At 38.6% G+C, this 18,126-nt stretch overlaps 2 protein-coding genes across 9 annotated transcripts in view; one reads left to right on the top strand and one right to left on the bottom strand.

Moving 5' to 3' along the window:
• usp42 (ubiquitin specific peptidase 42) overlaps positions 1-2,961 on the top strand; it is a 15,054-nt gene extending 12,093 nt beyond the window's left edge. For 4 of the 7 annotated variants that reach the window (XM_053685382.1, XM_053685384.1, XM_053685385.1 and 1 more), the window contains 6 exons: positions 97-167; positions 284-1,192; positions 1,308-1,570; positions 1,657-1,824; positions 1,948-1,984; positions 2,097-2,961. In XM_053685382.1, coding sequence (XP_053541357.1) covers positions 97-167; positions 284-1,192; positions 1,308-1,570; positions 1,657-1,824; positions 1,948-1,949 — 1,413 coding nt within the window. In that variant the 3' untranslated portion in view covers positions 1,950-1,984; positions 2,097-2,961. The remainder of the gene's footprint in view (positions 1-96; positions 168-283; positions 1,193-1,307; positions 1,571-1,656; positions 1,825-1,947; positions 1,985-2,096) is intronic. The other 3 variants (XR_008397785.1, XR_008397786.1, XM_053685386.1) reach the window with 3 other exon arrangements.
• cyth3a (cytohesin 3a) lies at positions 2,134-18,126 on the bottom strand. 2 transcript variants are annotated; one of them, XM_017483035.3, is made up of 13 exons: positions 17,853-18,126; positions 11,260-11,342; positions 11,096-11,160; positions 10,895-10,961; positions 10,703-10,821; positions 8,887-8,967; positions 8,494-8,606; positions 7,776-7,924; positions 7,563-7,674; positions 6,170-6,246; positions 5,384-5,455; positions 5,126-5,280; positions 2,134-4,361 (listed from the first exon to the last, which is right to left on the bottom strand). In XM_017483035.3, exons 1-13 carry the CDS (start codon positions 17,875-17,877, stop codon positions 4,289-4,291), a joined length of 1,191 nt encoding a protein of 396 aa, XP_017338524.1. In that variant the 5' UTR covers positions 17,878-18,126; the 3' UTR covers positions 2,134-4,288. The 2 variants fall into 2 exon arrangements, with proteins under 2 accessions (XP_017338524.1, XP_053541363.1); XM_053685388.1 differs by lacking the exons at positions 11,096-11,160; positions 11,260-11,342; positions 17,853-18,126 and adding an exon at positions 11,043-11,061.

The raw sequence follows: 18,126 nt of genomic DNA, 5'->3' as shown, positions 1-18,126 counted from the left end.
TAGTACTTTTCTCTATTTATTTAAAACACTTGAAATGAAATGCCAGTGTGGCTATTAACATCCTTTGGCTGATGGTTTGTTTTTTTTGTTTTTTAGGCGTCAGACAGTCCAACTTCTGAATCGTCCGTAAGCGACACTAACAGTTTGGATTCTCAGAGTGCGTCAAGGTAAGCAACTTTTCCTAATCACACAATCTCTTTACCTTCGTTCAGTCTGGCGCATTCTAGATCATACAAGGAAAAACAACTAACTAAGACTCTTGTACTTTATACTCTCTGTTCAGCTCCAAGTCAGAGGGCCTCCTCTCCTCAACACCCTCCACGGAAAGGGCTAAACCACTCACTGATCCGCTCACTAAGCCTGTCTCGCACCCAGTACCCACACCCGGCGCAGACACCCAGACACTGGCTAAGCCAGCAGAAGTGACGCCTAGCACGCAGGCAGCCTTAACAGAGGCATCAAGTCAAGTGAAGGCCACAGCAGAGTCCACTCTGAGCAATCACAGTCTCACCCAGCAGGCGAGTGATGAGTTTGCATCGTCAAACAAACCCAAGGTGGAGATGGAGTCTGTAAACGGCGCGAATGGCAAAGACGACGTGAAAACATGTCAGTCAGACAAACCCAGCTCTTGGGAAGGAAAAAGCCACCAAGAGCACGATAGAGATTTAAAGCAGCCACATGTTTCTCCTGCCGCAAAGGACAGAGATAAAGACAAGGAGAGTTATCGAAACTACAGAGAGCTCCAGGACAGGAGCAGAGAACGTTATGGACATGGCCATCGGCCAGAGAGAGAGTATTATCCACGTAAGGATCGCTCCCGCAGTCACCACAGAGATAAAGAGGGAACTCGGTGCCGAGACAGATATGCGTACCACCGCCGAGACCACCATTACAAAAGAGGCCGGTCGCGGGATTGGGAGCGGGACAGAAGATACCAGTCCTTGCACTGCTCTTCAAACCGCTATTATAGAGAGCTGGGCTGGCGCCGTGCACGCGAAGACAGTCGTGATCGGTGGCACTACAATGGAGAGCAGAGCAGCAATAGAGCAAAGCCCTCCTCTCCACGTTCTACCAGCCCCTCGCCCCGGCACAGGACCAGAAAACTCATCTTGTCAGGTGAAGACAGCACATCTGAGGAGCGCAGGGCCAAGAAATACAAAAAATCTAAGAAGAAAAATAAAGATAAGCACAGGTAAGTAAACACGTTTTTTCCCCGTTGTCTCTGATCTGCAACAGAGAACTGCCCCTATGGTAAATAGTTTTCCTAGGCTTACATTTCTGTAAGGAATATCGCTTGCGTTCTGCAGGAGTTTGGAAAGGGACGTGTCCGACAAGACCCAGGACAGCAGCTCCAGCCTACACAAAAAGAAGAAAAAGAAGAAGAGGAGGCGCGAGGCGGAGGACGGAGCTCGCAGGGAGAGACAGTCCACCCTCAGCTCAGACAAGCGTGACTGGAATGGCGAAGAGAGGAGAAGCCATAAGTGCCGGCGCAGCTCTGACCAAGATGGTTCTCCTCACCGTGCCAAGCTGTCATGCACCGAGGACCATCGGCAGCTCAACGGTCACTCGGGTATGCATCGTGACATGTTTTTAAAAGCCCGTTTTGGTTTGATGTCAAATTCTCCTCCACACTGAACTTCTCTTGTTCATGTGCAGCAGGTGATGGTGTAAACCGTTACAACGGATATGTCCAAGGATTCTGTCATAAAGAAATGGATGCACCGGTTAAATATGGAGACCTGAACCATACTTCCTCTAACAACAATGGGAAGATATTCTTATGTGGAGGAGACAATGGAGAGACAGGTCCTGTGCCATGCAGATGTAAGTACATTTTGTTTGTAGGAAGCATAATGTTCTTTTGGGAATTAACGTTGTGTACTTGAGCTGTTTACTCTCACAACGTAAGACAACCAAATTAAAGCATCATCCACTGTCTTTCTACAGAAAACAGCGACTTCGGGAGACCTGCCTCAGACCTAAGGTGAGACAATGACGGTAATAAAATGGTGGTAAAATAACATAAGATGTAGCTAGTTTTAATATCGTTATTATGCATACTTATGGCTTTCTCCCCCCCCCCCCCCCCCCCCCAGATCTCAGAGGACAAGGAAGAACTCGACACTTTCTAAATATTGTAAAGGTGCTTTATTCAATAAAGACATAATGTATTTTTTGCAACAAAAATGCTTTAAATTTTTTTTTTTTTTTTTAGGGTTAAGGATTTTTTTTACCATGCTATACAGCTGAACTTTGAAGAAAAACTCAATGGAAAAATGTAAAAAAAAAAATATAAATATATATATATATACACACTTAACCTGGAAGAAGAAGCCTGGAGCTTTAACATCAAAACTGCTGCTCAGACATAGACTCAGGACTTTCTCACTTGTGAAGATGACACACATTCTCCCTTTAAGGATGCGTACCTGGGAATGATGGAAAAAAGTGAACTAAAATGCTGCATAAAAAGTGGAAAGACTGCCTCCTGACTGCAAGCTATGATGTCACCGATGTCACATTTCTGTTTAAAATCTCAACGGAATGGATATTACGAGTGCTTTGTGTGCACTTACACCACAGTTAACCTGGACACACTTGACATTTTCTGACATTTTACTTTCCCCATTTTTATCATTTCTTTTAAACTCGAGACTGTAAAACTCCAGGACCTATCTAATGGCATTATATATGGTCTTGTCCAATTTTCTTCACATAGGAAAAATGTACATTGCATTAGATCATGTATGGCTGTGGATTATTTTGTGCGTAGGTTTTTAATCTTTATTTTTCGTGTTACAAATACTGTGAATTTAAGTTCAACTGTACTATCAGTTATTTGTTTGCAATCCTGTATCAGGAGTTCAGTATAAACACTTCTTTTAGAAATACCACTCAGCATAATGTAGGCCATGCTCTAAAATACCCCCCCACAACACCACTTTTTTTTTTTTTTTTTTTTTTTTTGACAAAAATAAGTGAAAATGGTTATATTCAAATCCTACATTTTACTGTAGCATGTCCAAAAATTCTACGTTGTACATTCTATATTAATTGAGAGGGAATAGGCCTTAACGTCTACAATTGTAATATTTTCTCAGTATGTTTACAGATTTGCGTTGGGATGAATGGATATGTATGTGACGATGGGTTGAGTGTGTGGCTTTGTACAGGGTGAGGTTTATTCTTGCCTTTTGGATAAAAAAAAAAAAAAAAAAGAAAAGCTTTGTCTGTCTTTGCTGTGCAACAGTTAATACAATACCATTTTTAAAAATTATTCTTAGAATTTCCATTTTATTTATCACTTGCTGAATTTTAGTTCACCGTAGACATTCACATTTTTTATTTAAAAAAAAAAAAAATTGCAAGCATTGTTTGCTGTTTAATATTAATGAAAATACTCGTAACTCAAATAAATGGCCTATTTTTATTCTGTGATTTAGGGGGAAGTCAGAGTTAACTAGTCCTGGGACAATTGGGGTAAAATAAATAGTTTATTATAATAAAATCATGTAACCAAAGTCTTAGTTTCACTTGAAACATTTAAAGCATCAGAGACATAACAGAAACACCCTTCATTTTTCTATATGACTTTTCAAAACAGTTCAGTATAGTAGTATTGCAAAACTCTACATAATCAGTCCTGCTGATTTTGGTCTCATGATACATCTGTGATAATACAATCATTTTAAATAATGGTATAATTCATTTACTGTAAAAGCCGACACCCCCAAGGGCAAATTGCAGAAAATTGTGGTCCCTAAAAATGATTTTGACCACTTTGCACTGTTATCAAAATCCCAATTCTGAGGTAAATAGAGAGTATGTAAATGAGTTCAATTCTACAAAATAATATTAGTATGAATGTGTGGTAATTCCTGCAATTGATCAATAGAGGGCAGTGTGGTACTGACTCTCAGCAGTGTCGGTGTGTTTCATTCTGGTGCTGAGCCTCCAGAGTTTATATTGGTGTACATACAGTAGGAGAGAGACTGTGTTAAAATCACAGCTATCCTGAAAAAATGTACCACAAGGAAATGTCCATTTTGTCAATTTTCTCACCAGAAAATGACGAATACTGAAGCTTTGCTGCAGATTACCACATTAAAAGTATGCACCAACCATGAAGTGTTTTATTGCTGAGAGTCTGTGATGCTCGGAGTGGAGGTCTCTGTGTCTTGCAGCTAACCTCCTTCAGGTTCCGGCGTGATTTAATACGCTCCCCTGTAGATGAGCAGACAATAGACTCTCTGGTAGAGATCAGCACCTGGCAAAGGTCATCCTGCTGTCACTTCTTAGTGGCGACCCGCCGCTTTCTGCTCGCCAGCATCTCGTAGAAAGGGTCCCTGCTGATGCTGGCCCTGTGATACCATAAACCAGAGGGACTAATGAATATACAAAAACCCTGGTTATACGGGCTTAGGAAATAAAATGCAGTGCTTTAGGACCGTGTAATGTTTCATTCGCTACTGACACTAGACAAACACACTTTCTCCTATTGGTAGTGAAGGGTTAAAGAGGGAAAGGAGTTCCCAGCAGTTCCACAAGACATGCTGATACAGCGTTTACTACACAAACAGATAGTCTGCGAGCACAGTGGACACAGTCACACACACTGTAATAACTGAGGCAAGGGACCTTAATATTCACAAGGGGATTCAGACCCACTGCATCTATAAAACTAATGTGTATTTTCTGTTTTGTCCACTATTGCTACAGGACAGCTATTATTCAAACCTCTTGCCAGAAATATTTTATGTGACAAAGGATGTGTTTTAGTTCCCATGGGAAAAGAGGAACAGAACTGGGGAAACCTGTGTAGCTTTTAGCTTAACGTTCTGCAATAATCGGTGCTGTTTTATCCGCCAGAAAAATCCACTATCACAGAGCTCTTGTCTGTCTTACGCCATTACTCTTATCAGCCCCAGAGTGTGGGTCAGTGATTGTGTACACGAGTACCTCTGGCACTGAGCTGGGGTCTTCCTCTAGCGTTATCATTACTAGGATAAGAAAGTATACATTTATAAATAAGAACATCTGACTGTGTGTGTGTGTGTGTGTGTGTGTGTGAGTGAGAGAGATATACCAAAAACGCCCACTTGTTAGAGGTTGTCATGAACCATACCTGATGGATTTGATCCACTCCTCTTTCTCCTCAGGAGTAGGTGCTGATATTCTGTACACCACGTGGTTCCCCTCTACAACCCTTCCGTCTGCCTCTGTTTTGCACGCCTTGATCACCTGACCTTTATGTCTTGGGTTGTAGAGCTCGAAACAGTTCTAAAAGGCGACGGAATCGAAGCATCACGTTTTAAAATGTCTTAAAATGTTTTCAAATGAAATCGTTTTTCTTCATAACACGATCGCCAATAGAAGTGCTTACTGGTTTTCTTGGCTCGTCCACCTCTCTTATGCTGAGGTTCTCCAGTGGAATGATCCCTCGAGGCTCTTTGTCCTGGAAATATATAAGCAAGTTTATGAAGGAGACTGATTAAGACAGCGAAGAAACTGACTGCGCACTAAGCTGCTATTGTTTGGTTGGGAGCTAAATCTGTCTCACGACATTGGAAGGAAATTTCCTGTCACCGATGAGAACACAGCAGGGGGGTGATTGCTGTAGGATTGCCAGCTCATCTCTCCTGTGTTAGTGGGCTTTAAACTTGTTTTATTGTGCACTCTCATATGGTACAGCTGTGCTAGATTAGCAGTGAAGGGCACCAAGTCAAGGCAAGTCTGTTTGTCATTTAAGGTGCTGCATAAATAAATCAACAGTTAAATCAGGATAAATTACAAATAATACATTCATTTAGCACAATTTTGAAAATTTGATCATTAAATATAAATTTTGTGTAAAAAAAAAAAAAAAAAAAAAGAGGTGCCAGGTCTAAACCATTGAAATAATAAATTTACCAGATTAAATACTTCCCCATCCCCCAACCGTAAAAAAACAAACAAACAAAAAAAACAAGTAATGCCATATGGTAGATGTACTGTGGTCCTAAGCCATTTATTGATTTATAAATCAGTTGAAATATGAGAACTATCTGAAAGCTTTCTGAAAACCAAGAACCGTTGCACCAATGAGACCTCTTTAATATTCCTTTTCTCCCGTTTCTCCCCCCTCTTTTGTCATGTTTGTATTCACCACCACTTGTGTAGCTTCACTTACTGTTGTATATTCAAAGTAATACAAGCAGTTATCAGTGAGAATGAACCATCTCCTTTTCCACGTCTTCACTCTTCCTCCTGTGAGAGGAGAAAGGAACAGTGATAACCAGTTATAACCATCTCCTCGGAATACTTACTTCAAAATGAAAAACATGTAAGGTTATTATAGTGCCGCAGAATTTACACGGGAGATAAAGGACTACTAAAACAGTAGTAATAGTGGTTATTAACTAATACTGTAATAATCCACGTTTTTCAATTGAGAACTTTGAATGATAATGTTTACTTTCTTTTCCAAAAATGAGTTATGTTAAATAATGTTAAATATGTTATTAATTTGGTTATAACATAATAACATAATAATGTTAAATATGTTATTAATTTGGCACTGAATAATATATGTGAGACGTTTTACACCAAAATACTGCTTAAAAGTACAAAATAATACACTGTATCTGATTTACCCTCACTGAGGTTTAACATACGGCTTAATATCTTAAAATCACAGACTTGAACCTTGTAATTCCAAGATCTCAGATTGTTAACAGATTGAGAAATTAATAAGTAATCCCACTTAATTAGTTGTTGTCTTCCTCACTATTTCACGACATGTATCTATAATGTTAGTATTATATAAAGAACTTCAGGTTTTGAGGTTATTTTAGGTTGGGTAATACATTTCTAAAACAGACTGAAAGCAATAATACCAGTCCTCTGGACCTGATTTTCTCAGACCATGTGCTTTATCACTGACGCAGACCAAAAACACAACCACATATTCTACATATTCTATAGGGCACACTAAACAGATGTGCTGTTTCATTTGTTCGTAACAGGCGGGTTATTCTGAAGAGATTTGCACAGATGACTATTCTACTACACTGAATATGATGTGCATCCTAAATAAAGTACGTTAAACATAAAATACTGTATGTTACAAAAGGTAAAAGAGGCTGCGTTTCTGTAGCACAGTGGCTATCTATCGTGAAAGTATCATTGAGATGGAGGCAGTAGCTCAGGATTTAGTTTCACTGGAGTGAAAGTGGCACTTAATATGAGTGAAGAGAAAAAGAGGAAGTGGGAAAAGTGAGACAAGCAAATGGAGGTCCTCAGAGAGACTCCAGCAGCTGTAGACAAGCCTGTGCCTCCCTACTCCCAGCAGTGTGTTGTTCTCTGGACAGTGCGCACCACCAAAGTTACAAAATGTGCCTGTTTGGGCCTACTTTTATTCTGCCTTGCTACATATATCACATTATATTTCTGTAACTCTAAAAAACAAAACAAAACAAAAAACGTGGTTCTAAATTGAAACAACAAAACAGCTTGTATGAGATTGGATTTGAGGGGGGGTGGCGATGCACATTTGAGTATTTGTACACCACTGGCTGACTTACCTAGCTTCAGCAGCCATCCTTCCCTGTCTGGATTGAAGAACGTGTGCGTCAGATCATTGCCATCATCTTCAGGGATCTTGAAGGGCTCGTTTTTAATGCTTTCGTATAAATTCTGCATGAAAATTAGACATAAAGAAGACCAGCTGCATACATGTGGATTAAGACCACGTTCTTTTTTCTTATTTCTTATCGTTGTTACTCTGTGAGGCTCACCTTGAGCAGCTCCTCTGGCAGGTCACCACCTTCATTGATGCCACGGTTCATAGAGATGAATCTCTCAGCAGTGGGCTTGTCCCTGACATTGGGGTTGTGCAGACTGGTATTGAGCATAATGATGGAGAATGACAGGACATAGCACGTGTCTACGGAGCAAAAACACTTTCGACATTTAATAAGGAGCAAAGCCAGATGATACAGAGAAAACAGAACTTTCCTTGACCTTTTGAACATCATTCAACCCCAAAAGCTTTGATGAATTTAGACAGCATATAGAGCTCCACTCCATTTAATTGAGCGTGAACCTATTTTAAAGAAACCTATTTGGACAAAAACACCTGATGGATTGGTATAGAGGAGAGTAGGCTACATTTCTAAATAAATTATGTTTCTTCCTGGCAAAGAGGCCTTTTTCTCTTGCCAAAGCATTGCATTTTGCAGAGCTTCACACCGTTTCTAAGCCAACAGCAGCACTGTTTATCCCAGAGGGTTCTTTTCTCAAAGGATCCTCACTCTTTAGAGATTCCTCTAATTCATTCTTATAGAAGAGGGAATGTAACTAGTGCTTGTGTACAATGCAGTACAACGATTCATGTCCCATGTGAGATGACTGTAAGAAGGCTCTATTCTTAATGATGATCATATGTATTATTTGAACAAATCTGAGTCGAGCAAGGAGAATTATTTTCAGGTTAATCACCATTGGGATTCTAACCTGAGGACTGGAAGACGCCTGGGTTGCACTGGCAATATCGCGATGCGAAAGCTTCCATCATCCGATCAATCTTCTGAGCCTCACCCGGGAGTCTGAAGCTCCAGAGAAACTGCCTGACAGAGAGAGGAAATAAGATATCAGTTGATGACAGCTGAAATATTTGCCATCTTTTTTTTTTTGTCTGGGAAATATGAGGAATGTGACTAAAATAACAAGTCATATTCTATAGTATATGTTCTGTCAAAATCTACTTTAACAGAACGTTTTCAATCACATATTTCTTGTCTACACAAATTGGGTTTACTTCATGAAGATAGTCAATATGAGATGCAATCACAAGCTTTATGAAACGGTTTACGTTTTGAGTACGCCTGGAGAAAATAGGCTGCTCACCGTAAAGCTTGCACTAGGTTGAGGTCCGCAAACTCATGAAGTTCCACAAAGGCCTGCAGAACGCTGATGTTAAAATCATCCCTGAGGACAAAAAATAAATAAATCAATGATAATTCTGCAGAACCATTACGAGTTCATGTTCAAACATTCACAGTTTGAATGAATCAAATATGTGAAACATGAAATATGTGAAATTTATACACATATACAGGACAAAAGCAAAGCAACGTTTGAGAAAGAAAGGGGTTGTCAATAATCCTGCCCATAAAAGAACTAAACATACAGAACCCACAGAGGCACAATAAAGCAAGTATGTGATAAATAAAACCTAACTGACTGATCTACAGCAGCTTGATTACACCCCTCTGACTTGCCTTGCACCCAAATTGCACCTTCAACCTCAGTGATAACAGATAAGCGATCTTTGCAAATACAACTAACTGCCAAAAGTAAATCATTCATCACTGTTTACAAACCATAGCCAATAAAAAGAGGACTCCTTTTTTATAATTTTACATTTATTACCCACCTGTACACATGTACCACCTGTACCATCACAGTCAGTTATACTGGATCCACAGTAAAATACTTGTATGGAAGTGGGAGTGGGATAGGGGGATGGGTAGGTCACACACAGTATCAATATTTAAGATTTACACACCACGCTGTCATGGACGTATCGGGATTTCATTCTAATTAGGGTCTGTACAGAGCACACATGCACTTACAGAGGAGATGGCTATTTAGATTAGGTTGCCCACTTCCCAGTTAAATCCAGTGCAATGGTTTGACTACAATTCACCCCAAACTGCAGCTAAATCTAAACCAAATATCAGCAAAATATTATTTGTTTCTATATTAGATAGATTTGAATATCCGTACTTGTGAGGCAAGATCTGGCTACCATAATAGAAGCTCGTCATTTCATCTGTAATACCTGTGGTCTCACCCTTTATAAAAGGTGAAGGTTAACCAACGTCCACTGGGAGATAACTGCATCACATCCATCCAGTCATCAATTTTTCACACAGTTTATCCTACAGAGGGTCATGGGGGAGCCTGGAGCCTATCCCAGGGAACTCGGGGGAACAAGGACACCCCAGACGGGGTGCCAACCCATCGCGAGGCACAGTTCCACACATATTCACACACTATGGACAATTTGGAAATGACAATCAGCCTATAACTTTGTACTGAGGGAGGAAACCAGACTACCTAGAGGAAACCCCCTGAACACGCGAGATTCGAACCTCCAAACCTGGAGGTACGAGACAAACGTGGAAACCATTTAGCCATCGTGCCTTTGCTGTCCCACTCTAATGATGTCACACACATAGACACGTCTCCAACACGAGTATCGGTTACGTACAGTAGTCATACATTTCTGTGGGTCAGAAAAATATTTATGACCTTAGTCAGTTTTACATCATTTTAATGCAACTGGGAAAATGTGTTGGAGAAATGGATTGGGGCCGGAGAAAATTCACCTTTGGATGTACCTGGAAGTAGTGCAATGCTTAAAACTGACAGCTGGCAATATTTAAAAAGCAATTTTCTGTTGGTCTTGGTGTGATGTGGGGTACAAGCACCATATTATGCATCCCTATATGTTATGAGGGGAATCGGGTTTATGGGCTGAGACTATCAGGGGATATTTTTAATCTGTATCAGTAAGGGACGTGCCTTACAAACATGCGAATATATGGAAGTTGCAAAGCAAGAACTAGCAAAGAATAACACATTGTATAAAGGTAAACATGTTGGGTTTTTTTAAAGAAAGATAAAAATGTTTTGTTGATAAAATGCGGCAACTTACCTTTCCCCTAAATAATCTCCGATGACTGTTTTATTCAAGCCCTCTCCTTTGTATAGGAACTGTGCAATGTCCTCAGGTGTGTGTTGCAAAAGGTCATTATCCAAAAGAAACCGGATACCCTAAAAATGTTACATGTAAGTCTTAGCATCTTTATCTAATGAAAAGCCATATCGGTACCACCGAATCCAATACCTTTTTAGGATCCATATTGAATTTCTTTCTTCCAATAGCCATCTGTTTTTTCCGCTGACTGGTCTTTCTATATATATAAAAAAGAATAACATTAAATAACTATTAATTGAGTATTTCTGTGGATGAAAAGTCTTAAAGAAACAATAACCTAGCAGCACAAGTAGTCAGTTAAGTGGGTAGCTGGTGGTTAGGTGCACGTACGTCTCTCCCATGCATGTTAAATGTTCAATCTCTGTCATCACTTCAGCAATCTCAAACTTTAACCGCTGCAAGACAAAGAAGAAAGTGAGCCTTTATGGAACCTGAGCTTCTTTAAAGACTTCTTTATCAAGTCATGTAACTTGTGTTTTTTAAATCACGCATACTTCAATGTCATCAAGTAATTCTTTTTTCCTTCGTCGAATGTTGGACAATTCATCTCTTTCTCCTAGAGAGAGATCTTCAGGTACTATTGAAAGAAAGAAGAAAAGCCATTAAAATGAGAGAAAACCAAGATAAGGCAAAACAGTTCCTCGAACAGTAACGCTCACTTTGCAGTGAAGTAATTACCTGTCACATTTTAAGCTCAATAGTAAGCATGTTTTCCACAAAGTGTCAGATGACAGTAACTGAAACGTCAGGGTGGTTGGAAAGGTTGGAAGTGGCAGCATTGTCTAGTATAGTGTGGACACTATGAGCCAGTAAATTACCGTAACTAAGGAAGCACAGCGGGTCATGGCCAAATGAGGCGGAAACAATTTTGCTTGTGCCACACTTTACACACCCACCCATACACCTTCGTATATTCATGTGCTCATATTTAGTGTTATATAAAGTTAACAAGTATTACTTTTATTACTATTATGCAGCTTTACACATGGAAATGCTCAATTGTATTTAACATTGTTGGATATTATTAGAAATAATGCAGTACTGGCAGTCTGGACTGTCATGGTGCTTTGTGTGGTTGATACAGGTGATTTAAGAACATTTTCTCCATTTTTCATTATGTAACAAACACAAATTTGGAAGAAGAACTAACAAGTGAGGTAATGTGGGATTTCCTGCTATTCTCTCCATCCACCTCTTAACAATAGAGGGAAAGTGGGCATTTAATGTAACAAAGTTTAACATTCACTAAAGGTTTATCACTGACACATGGAAATTACATTTGATCTAATCTCTTTTAGTTTGTTTCAGAGCGTTTATTCAATCTTAATGAGAGGACATTTGTTCATTACACAACATCATGTTGTTGAGTTGTCCAACATGCTTATCGCATAACAATATGCCATTTACTCCCAAAGCAGTGCTTGTGCTTTTCTACTGGAAATGAAGCTTTACTGGATAAAACAGAAGATATCGTGATCAGAATTCTTTGTCTGCCCTGCTACACATGATGCCTGTCTTACGGACTGACATATCAGACTGCAGAACAAATCTCTGTTGGATGAGGAAATTGGTTTCCCTTCTTCACTGATATTCCACCATCACTCACATGTCAGATATGGAAATGAAAACCACTCTGGAGGTATATCTTTGATATGCTCAGTGTGAAATTTAAGACTGATATTGTTACATGATTCCAAAACCACAGCCAATGATACACCGCCATAGCCAATGAAGTCGGGTCGAGAAAAGTATAAACTACCTGATAAAGAATTAGCATTTATTGATAGACTATTCTGCTTTAAACCAGCCCTGAAGAAAAAACAATAATTGGGTAATTGTGTAATTACATAACAATTACACAACAGCGGCCTTCATAAGAAAAAGCTACCCAATTAACGTCGACAAAAATCACAAAAGTTGTTAACAATGACGATGTAAATGAAGGTATAAACTGCAGAAATGCAATGCCTCTAACCACTTTCTCACTCGAAGTCTCTACAGTACTTTGCTATACAATTCCTTACTATTTAATCCCCAAAATCATCTACTCTGTTTAAACACGGTTCCATGTTTGAGGTGGACAGTGTCTGCAGTATCACGGGAATATGAAGTAATATGGTCTGTCAGTTCCGGTAAGAGATACACACTGAGTGAGGTAATTCTTAGATGACTAATGTTGGCAATGGACTGGATGGTCTCATGGGGGGGCCACTTTCATGGCTAAGATATGAGACCTGAGTAATTCAATATATTGCCAAACTGGATTGATGAAAGCAGCCTAGATGAGAGTATTTGGCTTTGAAGATTCTCCCGAGTGTTCTGCCCCTGTGTGATACTGTGATTGCTTTTCCGAAAACAGATTTATTGGTTCCTGGATCCTCTACTATTATTTGGGCTATACACATTCCAATTAATTTTGAGGTCAATGCGCAAATTCAAATGTTTAGCTTGTAGCAAATTTGTGTTTGTTCAGCAGCACCTGCATTACATGCTTGTGCATTCAAATAACAAGTAAAACAGATGGACAGGAAAAGGAGCTTAGCTCTGTATAAAACATGGTTAGCAGTTCCTGATTCTCATGTGTCCTTCTTTATTCTCTTAGTGTCCCAAATCCATTTATTTACTACACAAGAGTACGGTAACATCTGTTCTTCACATATACTGTTGTAAAATTCTCAATGTTTTTGGTCCTTTGCATGAGGACAAAACTACACAAATGTGAAAAGCATTGACTTGAAGGTCAAAAGAAACTCCACTGTAATAACTTCATATAAAACGCATCATTTATATGTCAAATTTTGTCACTCTTCTTCTCAGGACACACATATTTTAGGCTTCATACATTGTGTCATTTCTGTGGAAATTTTCTGTTTTGTCTGGATTTTTTTCCAGTTTCATTTTTATTGAACATTTCTGCTGAACTAAACATTTCTGCTGAACATTTCTGCTGAACATTTCTGCAGAAATTCTGCATTAAGCAGAAATTCTAACATATCGTCATGTCTTGGATGTGTTATTAATGTTAAAATTCAATAAATATTTAAATGACATTTTACAATAGTTAATAACTGGCCTATACTAATATCTGAACACGAAATTCTGGATTAAAAAAAATATGAGCAGAATCTGTCCTCAGCAGGCATGGAAACGATACTGAGAAATTAAACCTAAGCAAAAGTATAGACAGTGTGTGAAAATCTTACACAATTAGTGCAAGTAGAAGTATCCGGTCAAAAATTTACTAAATTCAAAGTAAAATAAATTTTCAAACATAAATGTTATGTCATGTTTTCATGTGACATTAACATTTAACTTACTCATATGACATAACATGAAACTAACTTACTAACATAATTACTTATTTATTACAATATTACTTATTGTTATATGCAACTAGACCATTTTGTCTGAAAACATCATTCAGTGTCTGTAGGTTTGCTGGTCATATTCATAACTATTGCTATGTCGTTTGCTAATGAATTACTCAGAAGCAAAATATTCTATAAATAACCAATACTTACCATGAGCTAGAATTGACCTGCTGTTTAGCCATTAGCGTTAGCTACTGTAGTTAATATTATTTCAACCTGGCATTAGCAAAGAAAACATTCTAACTTCGTTAAATATAGGCAGTTAATGTTAGAAAATTAGTGAAATGTGTGTCAAGTCTTTGCTTACTCCAGCATATTGACTACTGTCTTAATTACTGTGTAATTACAAGCGTTTATAAAAACCTGCACTATAAACATATTAAGGCAAAAATAATAATACAATCGATCCAAAACAGTGCTTTCATTAAAAAGAAAAGCCTCTGTGACCAAACCTTTTCTCAAGCAGACACAGAGAAAGCCTTTTGTACCAGACAAAAAATGATCCTCATTTTCTTTTTTACAATCTCCCCTTGTAAGAACCAAGCGCTATGACTGAACCTCTCAGTTTTTCCTATTTTGCCTGTGTGTCAAGAATGAAGACATTACATCCACACAAAAATGCCATCTCCTCACTCATCTCCATCTCCTGCTGGGAAAACATCTTAAAAGCCAATGTTCCCATAAAGCAGTTCCACATGTGGCACTCAGACCAGACAACAAAAAGCTCTTCACACACTCATTTGCCTCTTTTTTCAAATGCAGGAAAAACACTCACTGGCATTAATTTGCAAGCTTCAGTTGATAATATCTGCAATCTATATATATAGTATGCAAATGCAAATGTTGTCTTGCCATCCAAATCCAACTCCTTATTAAAGGAAGATCCTGTTATGGTTTAGATACAGACTTTTTAAATACAAATGTCACTAATCAGGCTGAAACATACTGAAGGGTCTGCATATTTATGCAAACGAAAATGGCTAAAAAATAAAAAATAAAAAAACAAATAAAAAACTTTTACATGTGATGAAAAAAATGTCACTGTAAGTATCACTCTAAAGACAATGCAGATTGTCAGTGTGTTGACCTGAGTTTAGGTCAGCAGTGACACTCCCTATAATGAGTATTAATGAGGTGATGACCCCTGCCTGGGTCTCATCTAGTGCCAGACAGCACCCTCAGGAGAGCCAGACAACAGTGGCATTGAGTTTGCAATAAAAGCACAGATCACTGCCAAACTTCACTAGACCGTGCATTGGTGCAAACACCTAGTGGTAACACTAGCTATTGCTAAAGCCATACTTTATTTACACTTTTTTTTTTTTTTTTAAAGAAAAAAAAGAAAAGAACTGAGGTAGTTTGGCGGATTTCCCATGTAGAATGGCCTTAATTCAGAGCTGAACTTTTTCTACCTTTCAACCTTCAGCCAAAGAAAATGGAGGGAATCTTCTCCATTTGGGTTTTCCCACAGCCAAATAAAACCCTAGCTCTTGCATCGCCGAGGAAGTCAATGAAATTGTCATAATGAAAGATATGAATGAAAGAGAATCAAAATTATTCAACCCCAACTGCAAATCAGGTTTATTGTCAAGACTTTCAGCTGTTTGCAATGAACAAATCAAACAAAAGCAGTTGAACTAGTTCAACACAACGAACGCTTCAGGTGGTTTCCGCAAATTCAACTGAAAATGCAACTTATAATGATCTCTTCAGTTTCAGAATTATTCAGCCCCTTCATGGTAAGCATCTTTAGTACTTAGTAGAGCACCACGTTGCTGTTATGACCTGCTGCACACAAGATTCAATGGGGGGGTCAATCATTTTGTTTGCAGTTGTATTCAGTTTGACTTCACAATTCATCAGATGCTGATACACACACACATGCTGATAAAAAATCACACATTTAGTGGTCTGGTCAGTCAGGGGAAAATGTGGAAAATAACAGAAGACTTCAGCCTTAAAGTAATCTATCTTGTAGTAACTTGCAATGTATCTCTATTAGTGGTGTTGTATACTGTAATATGAAAGCTATATTAGTTGTATTGTTAACAAAATTCTATAAATGATTATTTTACTGAAACAATACAATATCCAGGGGTGACACATCACTGGAAACAAGCTACAGGATTTTTAATCCACTTAAAAAAGGTGATAATGAGGGTAAACTGTAAAGCCAGATATTATATTAAATATGTTTGGTTTTGTCATTTAATGTCATCCTCTTTAAAACCTCTAATGATTTACCGAAATCTGTGCTATTTATCCGTCACGATCACCATTTTTCGCAACGTCCCACAACTTATTTGCACCTTTTCATTCTGTTTGCGCAGCTATGCTGATGGGCTATACATTGTCTCATCAAATAACACACATATATACACACACACGGTATGGTCAAAAGTATGTGGACGCCTGAGTATTGAACCTCCCATTCCAAAACCATGGGCAATGATATTGAGTTGTTCCTGCTTTGCTGTTATAATAACATTATATCCACGCTACAATATCCACTCCTCTGGAAAGGCTTCCTCTAGATTTTGGAGCGTGTCCATATAGCCACAGGGGCATTAACATGGTCGGGTACTGATGTTGGGCAAAAAGACCTGGTGCAATGCCGTCATTTCCGATTCCTAGTAAAGGTGTTCAGTGGGGTTGAGGTCAGGGCTCTGGGCAGGACACTCAAGCTCTTCTCTATACCAACTTTGGCAAACCATTGTTTGGGCTAAGTTCCTTAGTTCCAGTGAGGAAAATCATAATGCTTACAACATATGAAGACATTCTAGACAATTGTGTACTTGGAACTTTGTGGAAACAGTTTGGGGAAGACACACATGCGGGTTTTACAGTCAGGTGTCCATGTAGTTTTGGCCATATAGTATATACACATCTAGGGCCACATAACCTGATGACCTGACAAAATGACTAATAGAGTTTTAATGGAAAGAGACATACAACACACTGTAATAATATCAATGTGCCTACACCAGGGATTCTCAAACTTTAACTATAAAAGCAAAATTCCATGGACCCCTCTGGGCAGATTTATTTTATGATCTATTTCAACTACATAGGCTCATTATTCCATTTTGTATAGTAATAGTTTTGGCTACTTATTGAAGCTTTTTATTGTTGAACTTTCCACAGGAAGCCTAGGTCCAAGTTGACAATATTTATAGCGCACCTCGTTTTTCAGATATTAAGGTCTGGATTTTCATTTTTATGTTTTTAAATCATGGACCTCACTTTCAGAACCGTTGGCCTACACTGTAACTGACTGAATACTAGAGATGAATGATCTGATTCAATAGCTGACACAACATGCAAAATTAATGAAATGGAGACATGGAAAACAGATTATTATAAAGTGCTTCCTCAGCATAAAGCACGCTGAACACACAGATGGGTCCCAGACAAGGAAAACAGGGTCTGTTTGGGGTATGGTGCTTTATTTTGTGGATAATGATAAGTTTGTGTCTGTCACGTGCTTAATAATAATAATAATAATAATAATAATAATAATAATAATAATAAACAATGTAATTTCTTCTTTAACAGGAGCTACAACTAAAGTAGCATTTACAGAAATAAGACCATTTTTACACTAATTATTTCGGGGGGGGGGGGGGGGGGGGGGCGCTGCTCGGTTTCTTCACTATAAGAATATCTGTCACAGCAATGAACTGTGTATAAGGATATAAAATAAAAAGGAGCCTTACCTTTGCTGTCCTCATCCATGTTCATGACGGGGATTTTTTTTAAAAAAATCTAAAATAAACAGCTTATCACAAACAACAAACCCAAACACAAGGTCAGTCAGCCTGTTTATTGACTTTCCCCCTCTTTCACAGTTATGGTGAGCCAACTGCAGAGCAACAGTATCCTCTTAACGCGTCCACTCACTGTCAAATGAAGATTTCTCGTAAGGCAAGGTCAAATTTCAGTGCTCACGTCGCTCAGTTCCCTCCTCCACGGAGAAAAACTGAGAGCGAC

The sequence above is a fragment of the Ictalurus punctatus genome, chromosome 13 (genome assembly GCF_001660625.3).
Source record: "Ictalurus punctatus breed USDA103 chromosome 13, Coco_2.0, whole genome shotgun sequence".
Classification (NCBI taxonomy): domain Eukaryota; kingdom Metazoa; phylum Chordata; class Actinopteri; order Siluriformes; family Ictaluridae; genus Ictalurus; species Ictalurus punctatus.
Note: the sequence above shows the minus strand (reverse complement) of the source record. Positions and strands in the feature narration are given on the sequence as shown.

Excerpts from the sequence above, each read along its gene's own strand:
- cyth3a (XM_017483035.3), bottom strand. The coding sequence starts at position 17,877 with ATGAACATGGATGAGGACAGCAAAG. Across the intron at positions 10,962-11,095 it reads TTAACATGCATGGGAGAGAC|AAAGACCAGTCAGCGGAAAA; the intron begins GTACGTGCACCT and ends TTATATATATAG. Across the intron at positions 10,822-10,894 it reads TCAATATGGATCCTAAAAAG|GGTATCCGGTTTCTTTTGGA; the intron begins GTATTGGATTCG and ends TAACATTTTTAG.